The sequence below is a fragment of the Bos javanicus genome, chromosome 6 (assembly GCF_032452875.1).
Source record: "Bos javanicus breed banteng chromosome 6, ARS-OSU_banteng_1.0, whole genome shotgun sequence".
Classification (NCBI taxonomy): Eukaryota; Metazoa; Chordata; class Mammalia; order Artiodactyla; family Bovidae; genus Bos; species Bos javanicus.
In genome coordinates, this window is record NC_083873.1 from 99,833,459 (window position 1) to 99,856,307 (window position 22,849).

Genomic DNA, 22,849 nt, shown 5'->3' on the forward strand with positions numbered 1-22,849 from the left:
TCCATTTTGAAGAAGAAATTAATTACCCAGAAACATCAGAAGAGATTTAACTTTTTGGTGTTTAATACAGAGCATTTTCTTTTCAGAATAATTAATATTTATCTTAAAAAACAGGTTTTCCAGTTGACCCAAATTTTTTCTTAAAACAACAAACAATGAGAAATTAAGGTTTAAAATTTCCTATAAAAATGCAAGACCAAAGGGAAAAGTTTATATGTTCCTTGACCAGAATGACCCAGACTTTGAATTAACAATTAAGAAAAAGATAAGAGTTTGAAACACGCTTAAAGACCTTCTCTTTCTAAACATTACTTTCCTTCCCCATTAAAATCTAATTGAAAATATTCTATCAGCCTAACTCTCCATCAAATAGTTAATATGTACTGTCTACAAAAATACTTATATTAAGTAAAACTCTTTTAAAAATGATTTTGAAGTAAAATGGAAAAAAAGTGTCCAACTGGATGAAATATTTAGACTAAAATACTGAACCAATTTTGAGGTGAAAAGATACCTAACTCAAGCCACCGCTACCCTTAACTTCAGGTGTAGACTTAGAACGAAGAGAGCTGCAAGCTAACTGATGAACGATATGCAGCAAATGAAAACTGGACTATGTAACACGCAAGTACTGAAATGCTGTAAAATAATATTACAATTATGGAAGGATGAATCTGATGAATTAATAAGAATATTGTAGTATTTTTTTGAAATGAAAGCAGGGTAGTTAATTTTGTATTATAACAATTCTCTACACAAGATTTAACAATTATCTTCAACTCAAAATTGTTCATTTTTAAAAAGATGAAAGCATAGTTAGTGATGGGCAAGACAATGAATTAACAAATGTGGGACAACATCTTGGATACTGACTTCATATCTGATTCGGAACTAAAAGGATTCTCCCCCAAATATTTTGAGGTAAATTTCTGTGTTGTAAAGTTCTGCATTTTTTTTTACTGCTTATGTATTGAATCTTCCCGCAAAAAGAAAACAATTATATAAATTTAAATTAAAATAAAATAGTATTTAAAAGTGATCATACACTTAGTTTCCATTTAGTTCCTTCTGATTGAAAAAGTAATTTTAAGAGAGAATACACTTGCAGTCTCAAAATATATATTGTTTAGTATCTAGAAGAATTAAATGAGAAGTTGAAAACAAACTTGGTGGTGTCCGGCTGCCCATTACTAACATGCCTTGGGACTTGTTAGTTTATGTGTGAAGCGGTACACTTTTCACGGTGAGAGCGATGGGTATTCAGCCTGTTAGTGAGCTGCATAGGGATCCTAGAAAGCTAATCGGAACAAAGCAAGAGAGATGAGAACATCTCTTAGTAGGAATGAAATTCACTTTTTTCAACTCCACGGAACTTACAGAAATAGCAAATTGAAAGTTATCCCTTTAGGTTAGTCTAGTCTACCATGCACTAATATAAAATAAAACAAAACCCAAACAAAGAAATTAAAATAAAAAAACTGTAAGCATTTTGCATTCTTTTATGGTATTTTGTGGTTTACCTTTTGAGGAATGATATCATCAGGTGTCTCAGGCTGTTTACTTGGGATCTCAGACTGAAAATAGGGTATTAAGTATAGACACATCAGAAAAAAATAACAAAGAGCAACACAAAAATAAAATACTCTTGAGGATTGTATGAAATATGGAAGATGCACTCACACAAAATTAGTATGATATCCTAAGCTGCTTGAAATAATCACTGAGCATCTTGTGATTATTTTCTCAATTATCAAAAGTAGTTTTAAAGTAAAACATAACTGCTAAAATTCTCAAGGTTACTGAACAAGACAGACTTCAAAGTCACACAGACAAAATTTGAGCACAGGCTGCCAGTGTCTTGGACAATTTAGAGACAACTCTTTATATGGCTTCAAAGGAAAAACAGAGAAAATTGGATAATGGAACCTAGTTCTAGCTATTATTAACATCTTGAACCTAACTTTTACTGTGCTTATCTCTCGATCTGTTTTGCAACAGAAGCAACTGGTTTGAACTATTATCTACAATATCCCAAACCACAGAAATCACTAAGTGCTTGTTAGTGAAAAAACATCTTCCCCTAAAAGCCAGAGGACCTTCTTCCTTTGCTGCCTTCATAGCTGAGATCCCAGAGAGGCTGAAAGTGGAAGCAAGCTTGGATTATCAGCCTCCAAACGGAAAGTTTCTCTAAACATTACTTTTTAAACAATAAGGTAGCTGCTTTATATTTTATTCTCAGAATGAAACTGCGTAACAAGAAGGCAGGATCTGTTGAGCTGCAGCGCGTGGCCTGTGCATGTACACATACAAACGGATAACTACAGACAATAACACATCCAAGCAACCTTCCAGTTCTTCTTTTCACAGTTTGTATTTGGAGATGACTTCCAGTACCTGGCCTTACAGTAAATATGAGCAGACAAAATGCTTTCATAAATGTTTGCTTCCCCTGGCAAAACAAACGCGGAACTACTGGGCATACTTTCAAGTATTTAATATGGTTTAATAAACATCTCTCCTTAAAAGCGAACTTTTAAAAGCATACCTTACGTTGACAGATAATCTTTAAAACACACATCCATGTTCCCAATCGTGGTAAAGGTTTGGGTTACATAAGTATTACTACACATTTGTTGAGACTCACAGAATGGTGCACTTAGGATTTATATGTAAAATTCATGTCAATAAAAAAAGAATTCTGAACAAATACTGAATTCCATTGCTACACATGTGGAAGTGTTTAGGGGTGAAAGGTACTGATTTCTCTAACTCATTTTGAAATTAATTAAAAAATAAAACAAGACAGACCACTGGACAGATGTGTGATAAACCAATATAGCAAAATGGACAAACTACTATTGTCAAACCTAATTCTGATGTCTACTATATATCCCCAACTAGAATGTGGGCAGGGTCTGACATGTACACGATAGTGTGTTCCCTGGAGCATATGACGGAGGGCTGGTTTAATACACATTTGCTCACTGAGCCACTAACTGAGGTTCTTATTTTACTAAAAGGTACAGTGTTCAACATCAAAGCTATATGTATACTAATAATTTTAGTATATCATAGTTCTATTTAATTTAAAAAATTATATAATATTATTATAACTATGTTTATACAGAAATTTAAAAATTTCAATGTCAGAATTTCTAGTAAATAATTTTATAGTTCCTTTACTTCTAAGTTTTCTCTGTTATTGGCAATGGAATTTCCTGAGCCACTTAGTTCATACATAGCATATAAAAATATATGCAGAGGAAGCCACAGGAGACTCACTTAATTACAAGAAAAGGAACTTAGGTGAGTTGTTTACCCTTCTGCCCTGAGCAGCTCAACATTAAAGGGAAACAGTGAGGGTTTTATCCCAATAATATTTGCAAAGAACAGTCAATTTGTTTGAGACTATTATTCTGTGAAAATAAGGGGCTTGTAGAATTAAAACCTGGTTTTAGTACTTAAATATAATTTTAAAGTGACAAAGTTTGGAATTTTATTCTCCTTCCTCAGGATTCAGAGCAGCTAGCTGCTTAAAAACCACGAGGTTTTGTATTTGCATCATTTCCCAGGCTCACATCTTAGTATTTATAAATAATATTACCACTTAAAATACAGAATTATAGTACAACTCAGTATAGCTATTTTAGATTTGAAATCGACCGTCCAAGAAAAGTCCCTGTGCAAAGGGACTTTTAAGTGCAATTAGAAAATTTTCCACATGTACATAACTTTTCTCAGGACAAAATTAATTTTTGTTCTCATTAAAATAATTTTAGTTGATAAAACTTCAAAGCTTTCAATTCTGTGGCAAATGAAACACTAAAATATTCTCTTCATTCTACAAACAAACATCTAACTTAAAAATAAAGTTCAAAACTTACAATAAAAGATAAGCTACATTTTAACACAGTATGTAGCATTATCCAGGTTTAAGAAATAATGACCAAAGAAATAATCACTTGATTATATATAACACATCAAAGATTTTAAAACAAGAAATAACTTTGAAATCATCATTGTATGTTCACCTTAAGCAACAGGACTAAAGAGTTAAATGTTACTTAAAACAATGATTCTTCTTAATAAATAAGGTGAAGATCAAATCACTTGTCCTTACTCCAGGCAGAACCTATTATACCTCTCAAGAGGCTTCAAAAGCAATTTTTAGTACCTGTTATACCTGAAATCGGAGAAGGCAATGGCACCCCACTCCAGTACTCTTGCCTGGAAAATCCCATGGGCGGAGGAGCCTGGTAGGCTGCAGTTCATGGAGTCGCTAAGAGTCAGACATGACTGAGCGACTTCACTTTCACTTTTCACTTTCATGCATTGGAGAAGGAAATGGCAACCCACTCCAGTGTTCTGGCCTGGAGAATCCCAGGGACGGGGGAGCCTGGTGGGCTGCCGTCTATGGGGTCGCACAGAGTCGGACACGACTGAAGCGACTTAGCAGCAGCAGCATACCTGAAATACCTCTTAGGTTGCGAAAAGTACTGCCTATATTTTATAAAAATGGGTACAAGGAGAATGGCGCATTTCCACAAGCGTAAAGGAAAGACGTGACTGGTCTCTGATTCTGGGAGGCAACATTCAAAATGGTTCAGAGTAGAGGAGGATTTTCTATGAAACTGACGAAGCTTATACCTCAACAGTCCTCACTTCCTATGGGCTCCTTGCAAAGCCCTGCAAGAGAGGCTCTAGCAATTTTTTATTCATAATGCCATACTCTTTTCATTATAGAGCCTCCCCAAGTTACAGAAACTTTACAGCCCATAAAATTTGACTCTAGCCCTTTGTAGTGCAAGAATAATTAGGAAAATTCTCTAAGAATATTGAATGGGAAGCAATGGATAAATTCTAATTCAGGAAGAGCTCTGACAAGTCCATTCATTGAACACTTATTAAGCTCTATATACGCTTCAGCATTAGAGAGAAACCTTAATACACAGGACTTTCCTGTGGTCCAGTGGCTGGGTGTAGCCTTCCAGTGCAGGCAGTGCAGGTCCCATCACCAGCTTGGGAGCTAAGATCCTGTATGACTTGTGGCCCCCCCCCCCCCCAAAAAAGCCTAAACACAACATGTAGGCAATGCTGTAGCAATTTCAACAAAAACTTTAAAAAAATGGTCCACATCAAAAAAATTCTTTGAAAATAAAAAAAGAAAAAAAAATCTAGTATATGGTTTCTCTCTGAAAGAAATTCACTGTCTGTTGATAATGTCTCAAAACCACCAGAGATTGGAATCTTTTTTAAAGACTGATTCAACTCCTGAGGAATTATCAACCTATAGTTATTATATCTTGCTCTGTTACTTAGTATTATATCTTGCCCTGCTACCTAGAAGAGATTCCTTAATTTTCTAGGCTTCTATTTCTCATCTGTGAAATTGGGATAATAACATAACTACACTTCAGAGGGCCCTGAAATTGTAAGTAAATGCTCTGCAGAGCATCAACCGCATTGTGCCTTGTAAGTATCTGTGCACTCTCTCTTTAATATTTATCATTTGTTTATTTATTTACCTGTGCCAAGTATTCGTTGCAGCACGTGGGATCTCTTTTAGTCGTGGCATGCATACTCTTAGTTGTGGCATGTGGGAATTTAGTTCCCTGACCAGGGATCGAACCCTAGCCCCCTGCATTGGGAGTGGAGAGTCTTAGCCACTGGACCACTAGAAGTCCCTGCTCTTTTTTATTTTACAATAGAAGTTAGTGAAATAGAAGCATTTGCTTCTACTTTTTGGAATTTTCCTTGATGTTAATATTGCCAGATGGCATATTCCATAAAAAAGTGGACATTTAATGGTGTTTCAAGTTTACAGATTTTGAACTAGCACCACCAAAATCATTATTCATTTGGAAAATTTCATCATAGCATATTAACCCTGACTTTACATGAACTAAAGCAGCATGAATTCCACTATCTGTAATCACCTCCCCTTCCCACCTGCTTTTTCCTTTTTTGTAAATGTATCTCTAACATTTCTCAACTGCCTTGTATTTTGCAATATGTAAGCCAATTGTTGGGGGGGGGGGGGGGGGGGGCGCAGGGAAAGCTCCCTATGGTGCACACTTATTTCTGAGACTGTTTATAGATTTCACAGGCTGATGAACTCCTTTGATCAGGTAAAATGCTAATGGATATTAAGGTTGTAAGTGTGAACTCTGAATAGATTATTATGTTTTTATCTGATATAGAACTTCAAACACACTTTTGTAACTTAAGGTTTTGGGAGGTAAGGAGGGGACAAGGGATAAATTGAAGATTGGGATTGACATATACACACTACTACATATAAAATAGATAACTGATAAGGACCTGCTGTATAGCAGATATAGAGTTCCTTGTATAGCACAGGGACTCTACTCAATACTCTGTAATGGCCTGTATGGGAAAAGAATCTAAAAAAGAGATATATTTATATGTATAACTAAATCACTTTGTTGTACAGCTGAAACTAACAACACTGTAAATTAACTATACTCTGATAAAAATTTTTGAAAATACTTTTTAAAAAAATGACACTGTTATAAGAAGCAATGGAGTACACACGGTTAAAAAAAAAAGAAAACCTATGGTTATGTAACTCAAAAAGTATATATCTCAGTTATATAGTGAATGGTCTCATATTTAAGAGAGCACATTCATCTTCTATTTTCATATTTTTGAAGGTGAAGGTGAAGTCGCTCAGTTGTGTCTGACTCTTTGCGACCCTGTGGACTATAGCCTACCAGGCTTCTGAGTCCATGGGATTCTCCAGGCAAGAATACTGGAGTGGGTTACCATTTCCTTCTCCAGGGGATCTTTCCAACCCAGGGATCGAACCCGGGTCTCCCGCATCGGAGGCAGACGCTTTAACCTCTGAGCCACCAGGGAAGCCCAATTCATATTCTTAAATGTATTCAATTTGAATGAGTGTTGACTTCATAAAAATATTTTATCAAAGTGCTACAGGCTTAAATTCTTAATCAATTATTTACTTGGGAAAAATGGATGAATAATCAGAGACTGTACTGCTAGTCTGCTCTGACAAAAGTATGTGCTATTAGAAGGCTGCAAAAATATGGGTGGGTTTTTTTTTCTACAGAGTGCACTAGTATGAGAAATTACAGTGCTTTAAGTTAAAATTTACAAAGTATGGCGTTTTTGACAGAATGAAATAGCTTTGAGAAAAACAAAACTTTAGGGAGCAATCTTTAAAAAATCGTAAACAACTATATATTAGCAGGTCTAAGATCTACGATATTCTAAATAGCAACAGGACAAAGTGGAGTCAATTAGCACAAGATAGATGAAGCCAGGGTTTTGGCTGAGAAAAAAAGAGGCACTGGAGCAATCCAAGTCGTCTCATGTTACACCATCTTCTCACTAGAAGACACACGCGCCAAGTCTGCTTTATTAATCTTGGTTTCTTCCATTGTTGAGAGAATCATGTCTCAGTCAAGAATGTGAAAGCACTTCAACTGTGAAGGGGTTTCTCTTCCTCAATTTGCAGTGACTTTACTGGGGAAGACTGCATTTTCCCAAATGTTAAAAAAAAAAAAAAAGCATGATTCTTAAATCATGATCAATTTATAGACAACATTTTTCTGGTCAGTGCAAAAATCTGAATGAAGGCTTTAGGAAGGGCAACTTGTCTGAATAAAAAGAAATTTAAGGGCAAATGCTGTCTGTTTTTTACTGGCGGAACCTGTGATGAAGCTTCTCAACATAACTGGGATGATCTAGACACTCGGGCTACTATTATTCTTTGACTGTGCTCTGCATTTCTTCAGAGTACTGCTTAGTGGCTGTGTTATTTTATTTACTTAACAGTCAGATAGTGCTTATTCTGTGCTAGACACTTTTCTGAGTACTTGACTAATTTTAATCACTTAATCCTCCTAATGGCTTCTAAGATGGAGCTGCTATTTTTCTCCATTTTAGGCGTGAAGAAAGCAGAACCTAAAGAGGTTCAAGTGGCTGATACTAGGTTATCAGCTACTGACCGGGCAGCCGGCTCCAGGGTCTCCAACCTAAACTGCTTCACTGTGCGATCTCCCTGCTTATCTTTTCATTCCATCGCCACCATCCTGACAGTGCCAATGTAATACAGTTCATTGAATTTTCTAGATCAGGTATTTTACGTAACTGATCTAATAAGAGAAAATGCTTGCAAAAAAAGAAGGGAAACTTGAGACCACCATGACAAACGCTGACTTTTGAGCACTCACCGCCACGTTGGTTTCCTGCTCCGTTTCTGGCACGTAAGGGTAATGGTTATAAAACATATCATTTCGCACCATTTTTTTCCTCATTCTGCAGGGACCCTCTGTCATCTCCAACATCCACTTGTCGAGATGGGAACCAATGGGGGGGCCCCAGAGTCCCCGCTCCCGCAGCAGCTCGTACTCGATCTGGCACCACTCTTCCGTCACGTACTTCAGGGCATTTTGCTGACGCTAAGGGAGTAGGGGTGGAGGGGAGTCCAGGTTGGTTTTCAAGCAAAAGCAGGAGCAACAATTAAAAGTCTATAAACAGCTTAAAACCAAGTTAGTATTTGGTAACAGAACCCAATCCACGCCATTTCAGTCAATATCATAAAAGTAAAATTATACTTATTTATGGCTAAAATACGCTATTTTGTGAGAAGGTGGAGTTTTAGTGATGGCCCAAGGGGATTATTTTAGCGCCAAGTTCCGTGGAAGGTATGTACAGGGTAGCTTGTGCGGTACACTTGACCAGAGTGTAGAAGAAACTTGTAACTCAAGACACAGGGAAGATGGCAATATTATTTATGAAAACACAGTGTAATGGCTTGTCCAATGAGAGATAAAAAAGACATGAATTTAAGGCTGAATCCCCTTCCCTACCCTAGACTGTAAAGCAGTTACCAGAACAAGAATAAAAGAAAATCTACAAAGCCAGGTCAAGAAATATTGCCAACACACTAGATACCTGCTGATCTCCGTAACATTTCCAATACTTTTAGGTAAAGAATATACACGTGCAGTTCTGATAGGGAACTTAACATTTATATAAAAAGAAAAGGATAATCATTTTTACTTGGCCACTGGGAGAAATTCAAATCAACTTACTGCAAGGGAAACTTACGACTTGTGGAATAACTTCTTGCTATTGTCAAATGCCAAAATGTGTAACATTTCAATAGTAGATGCTTATGACTAACTTTATCTAATGATTCATGAAATATAAGCATATACTTTTAAAGTCTAGGAATAAAGATCTCTTTATATAACTAACCCTAATGGTTATTGAAGAAGTCATCTTGATGTTATATGATACTGTAATAGTAGTTATGTGTTCCTGACGGGAGGAAATCACCTGTAATAACTAAGTATCTAGTATCATGCCCATAAAATATTAGCAGCTTATCATTCAGAAATCCTTAATGCATATAATTTAGCTGCCATGGAAATATTTAGGATACAATGTCGAGTAACTATGAATTAATCAAGATTTCACTGAAGTTTTTATTGACAAAATTACTAAGAACTTGTAATAATAAAAAAAAAACTTTGTTTTAATTTTTTAGAATTTTAAGAGACTTCTCAGAGACTTTGATGCACATGTTTATAATCTCTGTATTAAGTCTGAAAAAGGGATCTTCTGACATTTTAATTTTTATTAGGAACAAACACATGAAATATGATGGTCATGAATGTTATTAGAGTTCAGCTGTGCTGATCTCCAGTCTGTCACGTTTTAATGCAGTTTGCCCAAAGGAAGTTCCACTCTGTCTTAAAACCAATGGCCAAAGTAGCTGTTGCCAGGAATAACTAAAAACATAACCTTTGATGATGAATGCAGTTCAGCAACTTACTCTTAAAAGCAGGAGGAAGATAACAAGGGGAACAGTCTTTTCTCACTTGAGAAATGCAAAACAAACCATTATTATGGTTATGACTCTTACCTCCTGGTATTCCTTATATTGTGTGTCTACCAAGTCACGAACAACAGCGATGTGTGTAAACATCCACTGAGAAATCTCCTAATAATGGGTGGGAAAAGAGTCTTAATATTTCATGGATTTTCTGAAAAAGAAAATGTTAACTAGCCTTGAAATAAGGCAGTTAGTTAAAATTCTATTAAAGGCATCACAACAATATCTCAAATATCCCACAAAAAACTGTGAAGGATGAATTATCTGATGAATCTGATGGAGGCTTATGTGATGGACTCAGATCCCAACACCCCAACCCCTACTGCCCCTTCAAGGAAGGGCTCACTGCCACAGCTTCTGGGTGTGCTGTCCGTACTTCAGGGATCATCTCAGCTGCAGAGAGCTGCAGTGTACCCCACAATCACTGCCTGATTTGGGGGCAAGCGGGCTGAGCCATTTCAGCTCAGTACAAGTTAACTCCGCCAAGTCACTTTGGTACCAAGGCTCCACTTGGGTCTACCTGGTCGCCAGACCTGCACTGTACCCTGACATTTCCCCATAAGCAGTCCTGCCTCGTTTTTATCCCTACTACAAATATCAAAGTGAAAGTGAAAGTGAAGTCGCTCAGTTGTGTCCGACTCTTAGCGACCCCATGGACTGCAGCCCACCAGGCTCCTCCGTCCATGGGATTTTCCAGGCAAGAGTACTGGAGTGGGGTGCCATTGCCTTCTCCACAAATATCAAGGGCACCCCTAATAAGCAGCTTGCACACTAAACCCTCTCTCAGAATGCGCTTGCTAGGGAGCCCGGCCTGACACATGGAATGACTCATACACATGGTTTCTCCCAGATGCTTTTCACTGCTGCCACTGAGATTCTGAGATGGCAAAGAGTATGATGAGGAAGAAATTAATGCTGGAGGTGGAGGGGTTAAAAAAAAATAAAAAATTGGTGTGTATAATAAAATTATTTAAAAAGTCATTTTGTTATTGATTTAAAATTTATATAACTATTAATAATAGAACTATTGAATGCTTGAAAAAATTTGGAAAAAACTATAGTCTGATCATATATCAATATCTGAAATCTCATCTTATATTCATTCAAAATACACAACATTCATAGTGCAACTGTACCATAATAAAACGGGAGAAGACCCCATAACCAGAGTTATCTCTCTGTCTGAAAGCAAAAATGTAGAGTGTCAATTCAAATCATATGCTTGTATGTGTTAAGTGTATTATATAAAACACTGTAACTAAACCTTGAAATACAAAGTTCTAATATCATTAATAAAACTAAACCATGTACCTGGGTGGAAAGGCTGTGTTTATGAAGCCCGCTTTCCTTTCGATTCCTTCTTGATCCCGTTAACTTGGAAAGACCAAAGCCACTGCTGACACGGGACAATTTGGATTGTGTGGTGGGCATTAAAGCTTCTCCTCGACTTATGCACTTCTTTTCATGGGCTACAGAATTAAAATTAAGAGTATTTTACAATTTCTCCATGTATTTACTTGCCTTACTTTTAATACTTTCTCATTATAGTTACAAAGCACATTTCTGTAGTTATCAAAAGCATCTGTAAATGCTGTCTTAGATACGACATTTACTTACCTTGTGTAAGGATACCTGCTTAATAATTATTGTACTGGCTGGACTCACATTTGGGTGAAAACTCATAGCTCTGCAATGCTATGCAAATTTATTTTAACTGTCATCAATTTCTATGTTAATAACAATTCACAATGCCCTACCTAGAGTCTATGGTGTTGTGTATACTTTGGAATTTAAAAAGTTCTGGATTTTAAAAAGGTGATACGGTATGTATACTATATGTTATACAATACCATCTGAGGATCTAGAGTAATAAACCATAATGAATAAAATAATAACTAATATTTCTGCAACAAAATGTATGAATATTCATGCCTAGTAGGAGAAACAAAGATAGGTTAGGTTTTGCCACCAAGTGAGTTCTGACATCAAATTAATAATAACATTTTGGATTTTTAAGGTTTTGGCACTTTAGAATTATAGATAAGGGATATGGAGTCGTAGCCAAGATGATGACCATACTTAAGTTGTGAGCAATATATTATTTACAATGCTCATAGATACCTTGATGTATAACACATCTCAGATTAAAAAAAAAAATCTAAGAAGAAAAGCTTAATTTCAGTATAATCATTCTGAAAGTGCTCAGTAGTGTCCAACTCTTTGCAACCCCATGGAATTCTCCAGGCCAGAATACTGGAGTGGGTAGCCTTTCCCTTCTCCAGGGGATCTTCCCAACCCAGGGATCAAACCCAGGTCTTCCGCATTGCAGGTGGATTTTTTACCAGCTGAGCCTCAAGGGAAGCCTGATACAATATAATCATTCTAGAATTGTCTATACTGTATTGATTTTCATTTCTACTGCCATCATAATATCCTTTGGGGAAAGTTTTAATTTCATATCTAAAGGGCACCCATATAGGATAGTCATGTGTAAGTCTCTTGGCCACATGGTATCTGTAAACGTTCTTACCTAGATGATTCTGCCAGCACTTCAAACTAGCTTCTTCGATGAGCGGCCTTGCTATAGCTATGTCCACGTGGCCTCTTTCATTCACAGGTAGAGTGACTTTGAAAAGCTCCTCCAAGACTTGTTTCTTACTATGAATTAATTCCGTCCAAACTCTGTTGACAGCTTTTATAAGAAGCTGACGCCCTAGGAAATGAAAAACAGCAAGTGATCAAAAATAATACAAAGGTAGTTAGTATTTTTTTAATTGTTTTACATCTAAGAATTTCAACTTAGATGTACAGTACTTAATCATCCAAAAAAAAAAAAAAAAAGCTTCACATTATAGCCAGCTCAGTTAAAAAAAAAAAAAAGAAAGAAAGAAAATGATTATTCAGATAACCAAAAATGTGGCTGGCTACTTGGAAAACTTAAAGTAACTTTCTATTCTAGCAAAAAGAGTGCATTTTAATTTATAAAACTGGAAATCACATATACATTTTATTATCTAGCTTATATTGAAAGAAAAGAATATACTCCTTACTTAAAAGTAAATTTTAGATCTAAATATTGGGTTGGCTAAAAATTTCCCTTGGGTTTTTCCATACTATCCTATGGGAAAACCTGAACAAACTTTTTGGACAATTCAATATTTAAGTACACTCACTAATAAGTTAACTGTTCTTGAATAGTTTGCAAAAGCAAAGAAATAATAAACATTTTTAGAATTTTTACTATTAAAATTCCATCTTACTTTGGACTACTGCTCTAGACCAGTCAATATCTGGCAAGCAGCAGGATCACTTGGGAGTTTGTTAAAACAGATTGCTGGTCTCCACCTTCCAGAGTATCTGAGTACTGAGTACTCAGCAGATCTGAGTCAGACCAGAGAATCTGCTTTTCCAACAAGTTCCCAAATGATGCCAATGTTTCTAGTCTGAGCCCTTCACTTTGGGGACCAGTTTTCTAGACTTAGTTCCTTGGGAGGAAACAATCACTGGCATTCAAGAAATTTTAGTGAAATAACAGAACAAATTAATGCTTAAGTGAATGAAAGAATAAGAACTGGACAAAGGATAAAATCATATGTAGAACGACCACACTATATTGCTGGAGAAATGAACACTTCTGTAATTATCTAATCTTTTCAACTGAACATTGTTGGAAATTAGAAATCAGTCCACCCGAAGACTTCAATGTATGGAACTTAACAAAATCAGTGGGAGAACTAGATTAAAACAGAGAGAAAGAATAAAAATGGTAGTACTGACAACTTGTCTCAAGCAATATCTGCCTCTATGGTGATTGGCCTAATACTACCAAGAGCTGGCTCTCTTAATGATAAGCACCAATTTAGTGTTTGTGTTACTACTTGTACAAATGTATCACCAAATTTTCCAGTGTTACTATGAAACGTGGAGGGCAAGCATTGTCAGTGGTTAGTGGTTTACCCATCCCAGCATAAGGAGATTTACAGCCAGCATGTCAGTGTATGTTGGTGGGTGTATTGGTATATGCTCAGGTATGCCCTACGGGGAGACAGACTGTCAATGTTGGCAGTTTCTGAAAGTTAGTTTTTTTGGCTATATCTTAACACATTATCGACCGGGGGATTTTTGCAGAAACTAACGCCTGTGGCCAGTGATTTGTTATGTAAGTGAATACCGAAACATCTCTGGTCAATAATGTTTGGGTAACAAAAGATGTATTAATACATTTCTGGTTAATAAGCTTGTCAGAAATGAGTGGAGAGAAAGGTGTGGGGGGCAAGTTGAGACAGTTACCTTCACTAATATCTTGGCTGTAACCACCATCTGGTTCAATGTCCGAGGGGATCATAATATGCCATGTAGTCATGCGGGCTTCTGCTTCCAGTCCAAATCCATCCACATTGCTAGAAAATTCCAGGCAGTTTAAATTCTATGAAGGAAATTATTGTAGCTGCAAACTGTAATGACTATTACTCTGCAGACACCAGTGAATGCTGGCTCTGTCACAAAGTTCCATTAATGGCAGACAGACATTGGGCAGACTCACAAAACAGAACTTCTAATTTATCACGGAAATGTCATTTTTAAGGAGTGATATCACAAATCCACTGGACTAAATGTAATTAAATTAAATTACAGCATTAAGATGAACATATTATTTCAGATGTTTTTTGATGACTATTACAATTTTTACCTAAAAATTGCCAAAAGTTCACTTATGAACATTTTCCTCGTATGTCTGTGCTCCCTCTCCCATCTCTATGTCACCACTCTGTGCTCCAGCAGCAGTGGAATACGCGCAGTTTCCTATGCACCGTATTCTTTTTCCCTCTGGGAAATCACGCAGGTGAATGCTTTCTTCTGATACCACTTTTCCTTGTTTTCTTGGGACGGTAACTTCCTCCTCAACCAGGTTCACGCTGTAACTCAGCAGGTGTCTCTCCCAGGCAGAGGCCACCTGGCACATGCTTTCTCCATGAGCACTGCGCTTCTACCAGAGCACTTAGCACATCTGACTGGCTGTGCTTAGTTACTGGTCCTCCCTCCTAGACTGCGAGCTCCAAGACCTGCCACACGATCTGACTTACTCATATTTCTTCCCAGTCCCTAACTCAGTGCCTGGGCCCCAGAAGACACCAAAGAAATATCTGTCAAAACAATCAATGGAAAAACACTAATTTTACCCATATTGCATTTATTTACTGCATTCCTATCCTTTTACTCCTCTTCACCTCTGACAGCGTGTATCTAAATTACTTTAAAGTAAACAATCTTTTTAAAAGTATATATGACACATGATGAACAAAAAGAAAAAGGAAATTAAAGCAAAAAAAAAAAAATCATTATCTCATTGCAAAAATTCAATACTTGTTTTTTACCTTCTCATGAAATTTTAAGTAAAACTGAGATTACAGAGAAAAGAAATGTTATCATCAAAGAAGTATTAATAAAATAAAGACCAGTTTAAACTGAACCTAAAAGTTACCTCCCAACATGCAGGTTAATGAGGCAGTGAGCCAGACAGCTGATGAATTCTTGGTCGTGGTTTCCGGGGCCCAGGATCAAGTTCCTGTTGACAGTCAGGACCCTGAGAGAGTCAAGAAGGGCTACTTGCTGCGGGACGGTTTTGTGCGCCCGGGAGAACTGGTACAGGATGGTCCTGTTGAGGCAGTGATAGACTGCATCCAGTGACAACCCCTGGGATCTTCTCTTTGACTAGAGAAATGAGAGATACTTTACTTAGTAAAATGGGAAAAAACAAAAACGAACCCCAAAACCCTGCTTAGCATTCACACATGAACATTTATTAGATTTACTGTGTACCAGAGGCCATGCTAAGTACTGGGGTGCCGAGTTATTAACAAAAAAATACAAAGCACTTGCTATTACTAGGTTCTGAGCCCAAGAGACACATAAATGTGATGTCAAGAGATGAGTGCTATGTGTAGACCTCCTGGTGAGGAGAGCTGCCAGCCTTCCTGGGAGTGAAGCAGCCTCCCTGAGAAAACGAAGAAGTGCCAGCCAGATAGCATCTCCTACCCACAAGTTCTGGCAGGGTGATCGGCATCTACTCAAAATTACACACAAAAATGACCTAAAACATTAGTAAAAACTTTGTCTGATGTTCTACTTTCATTTTACTTGAGAACTTTTCTCTGACTTACATACAAGTTTATTCTTAAATTCTCAGGTGACATGAAAGAACCTCTGCACCACATGCCAACAACACACGACAAGGGTCTTTCCTACGTGCTACATCGTGTTGAATGAGATTTGTCGCTTGTGCCAAACCAGGCAAAGGCACCCCAGACAGGCAGTAAAATGACATTTTCAAAGAAACAGGGCTCCAATGGACTTTGTGCAGATTCAACTGCAAGAAGAGAATACTCCTTTAACAGCAAATCTTCATGTTCTGTAAGCCTTTCATCATACTATAAAGATCTATCAAATCCTGTTAACATAAGGTCTTTAAACCAAAGGCAGGTTATCCAGCTATGAGTGTAGCAAAGAGCGATGTCAGCAGGGAAGACAGTGAGAAGCCCACAGCTGGAGAGAAAGAGGATGCCAGGCCAGGAGGTAACGGGGAATGGTTATGATACAAAGGTTTTATTCACTTTTAATAAGCTGAGCTTCACATTAAATGTCAACATTCATTATCTTATTAGTTACAATTATTTCCAACAATTTTGACACCCGAGGAAAGTTTCTCAATAGGAAAACATGTACTCTACAGCTAATATGACAATGGATTACCTGTGCAATTAGTTGAATTATAAAATCTATAAGAAGTTTAGATTCTTTGTTGAACATGCCTTGCCAAAGCTTGTCCACCACACGTTGTGTGAAATAAAACACATTGTTCACCAATACCTGGTAGCTTCCTCCACTGGTGATAGGAAGAGATGCATCTTCTCCTAAATTCCAACAGGAAAAAAAAATGTCTAAGAAAATGCATATCAACCAGCCCGAGACCAGACCCTTAAACAAGTCAGGCGAAGGAAAAATGAGTACACCTACTATAATCAGAAATAAGACTCCTAACTTTATGGACCACTTGAAGGAAAATGATGTTCATGGCCAGAAGTCATGATAAATGTTGAAAGAGATACTTTCTGCAGGATAAAAATGTTATGGATGCAGACTGTGAACTTTCTGTCTTGTGACAGTCTGTGATAAGAAAACAGTTCTTCAACTTAAAGTCAGTGATAGATGGTCCCCCTTTGAGAGAAAAATTGTCAGTTTATTAGCTGTAAATTGATACTGTGTAACTAATAAAGGATAAAGGAAACCACTAAACTTTCTCTTTTTGAATATACCTTTAAGCACAACGAAGTAATTTTGGCGGAAGAGAGATCCAGAGGAATTACGAATAGCCAAGGGGTACCTTTCGCCCCCTCCAGGATCCTTATCAGCACTGTTTCACTTCCATAGCTGCCCCAGGGTCTTGAGTGTGCCTGCTGTGTACATACTGCCTCAAGGCTAATCCTCCTGGCTCCGCCTCCAATGGAGCCAGGAGAATTAAGCCCCTCCTTTCTAGAAATTTGGAGTTTTTACTGATTGCAATTATTATTCCTGCCTAACTCTAAATTACTACATGATGCAAAACTTTTCATTGTGTGTCTTCATGTAGTAAAACTGATACTATATAAAGAACATTGATAGCAGTTTTATTTCTAATTGTCTCCAGCTAAAAACTACTGAATGTCCATCAACAACAAATTGGATAAATTTATATATTCATATAAAAGGACATTACACAAAAATGAATGGACTCCTGCCACATGCAACTATGTGGATAAATCTCATGAACACAGTATTGAGTGTAAAAAGCCAGACTAAAGAGAATACATGTTGTGTGATCCTGTGTGGATAAGGTTCAAGGACAGGTGAAATGAATCTGCTGTTTTAGAAGTTGAGGCAGTGACTCAGAGACTAGTAATTGGGTCAAGGAGAGGGGAGTTTCTGCGGGTGCTGGTAGAGCATTTCTATCATTTGTTCTTACAGAGGCATGTTGTCTGGGTGGTCATTCACAGAGTACTACATTTTATAATGTGCTTGTTTGTAACTATACTACAGTAAGTTAATTTTTTAAAGTATTAGCTAATTTATAAAAATAGAGCCTGTTCACATAATATGGTTTTAAAAACACTTTTTTTCTCTTTCCTTGTCCCCTTCCTGCCACCTCTGAATGTACGAAAGTGGACAAGCAGCTTAAGTAGTCCCTGTTGCTGATCATTAAGGCCAGGTTCAAAGGAAAATACCAATATGATGGGAAAATGCACAGGAAAGAAGGAAAAAGATGAAGTTAAAACAGTGGTATACTTGGAGTTTAAATAAAGAAGGGAAGTGATTACCAGTATTTTTGAACAAAGTGAAGATAACATAATATTACCCAGTAAAACATCAGCTGCAAGCAAATGATCCATCACACTATCCAAAATGTAAGTCTGAAATTCTTTTTGCTGCGTTCTTGTCGATCTCTCAGGGGAAGCCTAAGTAATAAATTTTAGAATTAGAAACAGAACCAATTCAATGAAGGTAAGGCTCAACCATAGTTACACTACCATAGTCATATTTAAAAAAGCCCCTACTGGTAAGTAATAAAATATGTCATGAGGGATGGTATGTATGTGTATACTCTATTTTTCTGATCATAGATTAAAAAAAAAATTGAACAGGCATATTGTCTTCTGAATCCATTCCTCCAAAAACAGTATTCTCAACATTTTGAGTATTTAATAAAATTTTCATATTTATTATTATCACTCACTTTCAAAAGAAATCAGGCAGTTTTTAATGATATACAGGTAAAATAAATCATAAGGCCATGTAAACAAACACAAAAGCTCAGGAATCTAGTAACTAAGAAGGTGAAGTCAATGGGGACAGGAGTATTTATATAAAAAATTAATTAAGCACACAATTTCACTTAGAGCTTCCTAGGGTCAAGAAGGAGGAGAAAAAAAGATTTACAAAGCTTTTTAATATCTATAAAATATTTTTTTAAAAAACCACACTAGCCAGCAAGGATGTTTTCCTAGATGGTTCTGAAAAGAATGTTCTCTGTGGGTTTTTTTATAAAGCGGACAATGAACAACTCAATAGGTAATACCTTTGATAATGGTTTTATATAGTACAAAGATGATTTTTAAAATTATTGTGAATAAAAGCTTAGGGCATGAAGCTAAACTATAGTTCTCTGATGGCATTTCTCTAGGTAATTAGGGTGATACAATCCAGGTGCATAACTTTCAGGACTCTAACCCGAGAGGTGGCAAAGCTCGGGGAACACAGGGATGAAAGGTAGGAGAGATCCTTTTGTTATTCTCTCAAATGTCAGTCGTGGTAGCTGGCTTTGGGCAGGAGGTAGATATTGAACCATTCAATAAAGTGACATGAAGTTGTTTCTTAAAAGGAGATCTGGATTTGTAGTTATAAGCAGAGGCGTGATGCTTTGCCAATGAAATTAAAGAATCTATTTCTTCTTGCACAGACTGGTCTGGGACTATGTTTATAACCATGACACGAAAGTGGGCTACAGAACACTGTTTTGCTTTATGTATTTAAAATTAAAATATGCTCTATTGGGGGAAAAAACCCGTTTCTTTCTGTTCTGATTTTCAAAGCGATTCTAATAAAGGTTTTTTTAAAAAAGTAGTTAAAATCGGAATTCTATATTCAGATCAAAGATATTATTCTAAGGATTCAAAAAGCAACCAAAGTTTTAACAAATGTTTCTCTGTTTTTGTGGTAAAACACATTTATCCAGTTTTAAAATAACAAAATATGGGCCAAGTAACAGTTAAAAGAATATTAGTGCTTAGGAGTTTGGTTTGGCAAGAGAGTAATCTGGGAAAAAGCGAAGGTCATGTCATGTTGTTTTTAATCTTAATCCATTTTCCTGTGCAGCTGAACAGACAGCAGGCGAGCTGGGGCCAAGGCCAGCCCATTCCTCAGGCTGAGAGGCCTTGAAGACTCGACCCCTGCCGAGGGAAGGGGAAGTAAAGACACTGAAGTGATAAGCAGAAGATGAGTCTATGAGGACTATCTTTTAATCAGATTAGAGGCCATTCACAGCAGGATTTTAATACCCCTGAAGTCAGCAATACTTATTCAGGATTATAATCAACTCAATGTGGCTAATGAGAAAGTAAGAGTGAGTAGAGTTTATATAGCCTTAATTAACAAGAGAAAGTTTTGGAGTCTGTAAAACAGGGAACATAGTACAAAGAGAAGTAGCTTGATCTGTCAACAGTATTTATTTTTACTTCATTAAAAAGTATTCTATAAGGATTTAAGGCTGGTTCAGTTACCACTAGGGCTTTCCAGGTGGCGCTAGTGGAAGAGAATCCACCTGCAAATGCAGGGGACATAAGAGACACAGGTTCCATCCCCGGGTCTGAAGGAGGATCTGAGCCTGGAGGAAGAAATGCTAACCCACTCCAGGATTCTTGCCTGGAAAATTCCATGGACAGAGGAGCTTGGCGGGCTACAGTCCATGGGCCACAAAGAACTGAACACAGGTGAGCAACTGAGAACAATCACCAAAAGGTATTTAATTGTCTGCTCACTGAAGCTGTGTCATGAGTGATCATGACCCAGAATCAACTCTGTTCTTGGCTCTAACCTCCAAGCTCGAACTGAGGCTCACAGCAGCCTAACTTTGAAAGGACTTAAGACTTTGTGAGTGCATGCATAGTTCTCTCCATTTTTTTTTTAAACAATTCACTGAACACAATTATGTGCCAGACACTGCTTAGTTTTATGTACCTTATCTCATTCTGCAAAATAACCTTTTGAAGTAGATACTATCATCTCCACTTTTGAGATGAGGTAACTGAGGCTTAGAGTGGTTAAGTCAGTTGCTCAAGTCAAAACTAGGTTTCAAAGCTCAGTTTTTTTGATGCCAAAGTTCACTGCTTTACTTGCCCTACTCTTCCAGCCCTACTGAAAATTTCCAAATTGAAGTTAACAGATGTACAACAAGAGCAGCTCTGCTATGATCTGTCGTGGTTTTCCAGATAAGCCTGGTTGGCTCACCAGACAACCAGGATGAGCTCAGTGCGGAACAAAGGGAGGATAAGCACTGTGGTCTGCTCTGGCCTCTGGCTGTCAGATCTATCTTCCCAGAGGAAACACAAAGCCAGCCAATAACATCTGTCTTCAAAGAATCAAAGCCCCCTTTCTGAGGCCTGGGGATGCCAGGCAGAATCTTCCTGGACACAGGCTAGACAGCCCACGTGCATCTATGGCCCACGGCTGAGAGCACTGTGGCTTGGGGAGGAAGGACTTGAGTGTTCCGTACTGTCTCTGTAATGGGCTGGAGCCATCAGAGGAGCCTGAGCTTTGTCATCCTGACTGCAGTGTTCCTCTTCGCTGGCTTCTCTTCTCTCAGGTATTTGATAACAGTGCCTGCCCACTTTTCCACTTTGCAGGGGATGGGGTTGGGGTGGGGCTTGTTTACTGCTCTGCAGTCACATGCCTTTCACTCTGATGTGAACGGGGAGGGCTTTAAGAAGATGGCAGGAGCAGAAAGCAGTGAACTCCGCTTCACTCTCTTTCTTTCTTTTAGGTCTGTATGGGTACTTCATGACTGTTCTCAGGTACTTTCCTTCCATGGCCCTCCATGAGACCTGGTGGTTCAGACAATAAAGAATCTGTCTGCAATGCCCAAGGCTCGAGTTTGACCCCTGGATGAGAAAGATCCCTTGGAGGAGAGCATGGCAATGCACTCCATATTCTTGCCCGGAGAATTCCATGAATAGAGGAGCCTGGCAGGCTACAGTCCATGGGGTTGCAAAAGAGTTGAACTCGACTGAGCAACTCACACTTCCACTTTCTCCACGAGATGCCTGGTGGTGACAGCAGAGGACACTGGGGAAGATGAGCCAGGGAAGAGAAGCTGGAGGCCCAGGTACAAGACAACACAGGCCACTTGGTTTCTGAGTAAGTCTTAAGTGCCAGGTGCTGTGTTATGAATCTTAAACGGATCATCTTATTTAATTGTCACTATGATCCTCAGAGACAGATTCTATTTTTATACTATTCTTTATGTGTGTTCCAACAAAACTTTATTTATAAAGGCAGGCTAGATTTGACCCACGGGATACAGCTTGCAGATTAGGAAGTGCTTCCTAAATGTTAACATGTACACAAATCACCTGGGAATCTCGTATGCTATTTTAAAGGTGGGCAAACTAGAAGGGATGAAGAGAACTGAGCTGAGTCAAGGTTACACAGCTAAAAGCAGCATGTTTAATTTCTCAAAATAGTTTTGCTGGGTGATTTACCTATTATTTATTTAACTCTCACAGCAATCACCTGGGGGAGATAGTATATAATATCATTCTTCAGAGAGTGAATTTGGCTTGGTGAGATTAAAATGTTTATATAATAAACATCAGGGCCAGAATTCAAACCGGGCTTTGCTACACCACCACACTGCCTCCCTTGTATTTGACCTGACTCACACTGTGGCCAGTCTAGATAAATGCAGATCTTTTATTTGCTAATGGAGATAATGTCACACATTCTTTTGTAGATGTAGTGAAATAAGCAGATACTCTTGTGATAAAATCCCAAATAATCTTAAGACTGAAAATAGCCTGGCATGAGCTATATCAGACTGAAAATCAGTTGGTTCAAACCGCTTCTTCCATGAAGGTAAATGGCAAGGGTGTAGTATAATTCTCTTCTTGAACTTCTTCAGAGATAAAGACTTCACAATCATAACATTAAAAATCATATGACTGTAATTTTATTTTTTCACACTACAGGAAAACAGGGAGTGCAATATCCTTTTCACCAACTATTTTTTTTTGTGTGTATTCTGTGTGTGTTAGATTTGAGGCATAAATTTTAAGAAGTATAATTTTTTCTCTGTAAAGGTCTTATGCTTTTTTTAAAAGAAAAAATTTATTTATTTGGCTGCGTCAGGTCTTAGTTGTGGCATACGGGATCTAGTTC

General features: G+C 37.5%; 1 protein-coding gene across 8 annotated transcripts in view; it reads right to left on the reverse strand.

Annotated features, from left to right (window-relative positions):
* Positions 1 to 22,849, reverse strand: part of WDFY3 (WD repeat and FYVE domain containing 3) — a 284,092-nt gene that overhangs the window by 53,689 nt on the left and 207,554 nt on the right. For 6 of the 8 annotated variants that reach the window (XM_061420690.1, XM_061420695.1, XM_061420693.1 and 3 more), the window contains 9 exons: positions 18,276 to 18,375; positions 16,637 to 16,797; positions 15,369 to 15,598; positions 14,177 to 14,286; positions 12,417 to 12,599; positions 11,198 to 11,355; positions 9,917 to 9,994; positions 8,217 to 8,444; positions 1,521 to 1,574 (listed from right to left, as the gene is read on the reverse strand). In XM_061420690.1, the coding sequence (XP_061276674.1) occupies positions 1,521 to 1,574; positions 8,217 to 8,444; positions 9,917 to 9,994; positions 11,198 to 11,355; positions 12,417 to 12,599; positions 14,177 to 14,286; positions 15,369 to 15,598; positions 16,637 to 16,797; positions 18,276 to 18,375 (1,302 nt within the window). The remainder of the gene's footprint in view (positions 1 to 1,520; positions 1,575 to 8,216; positions 8,445 to 9,916; positions 9,995 to 11,197; positions 11,356 to 12,416; positions 12,600 to 14,176; positions 14,287 to 15,368; positions 15,599 to 16,636; positions 16,798 to 18,275; positions 18,376 to 22,849) is intronic. The other 2 variants (XM_061420694.1, XM_061420692.1) reach the window with 1 other exon arrangement.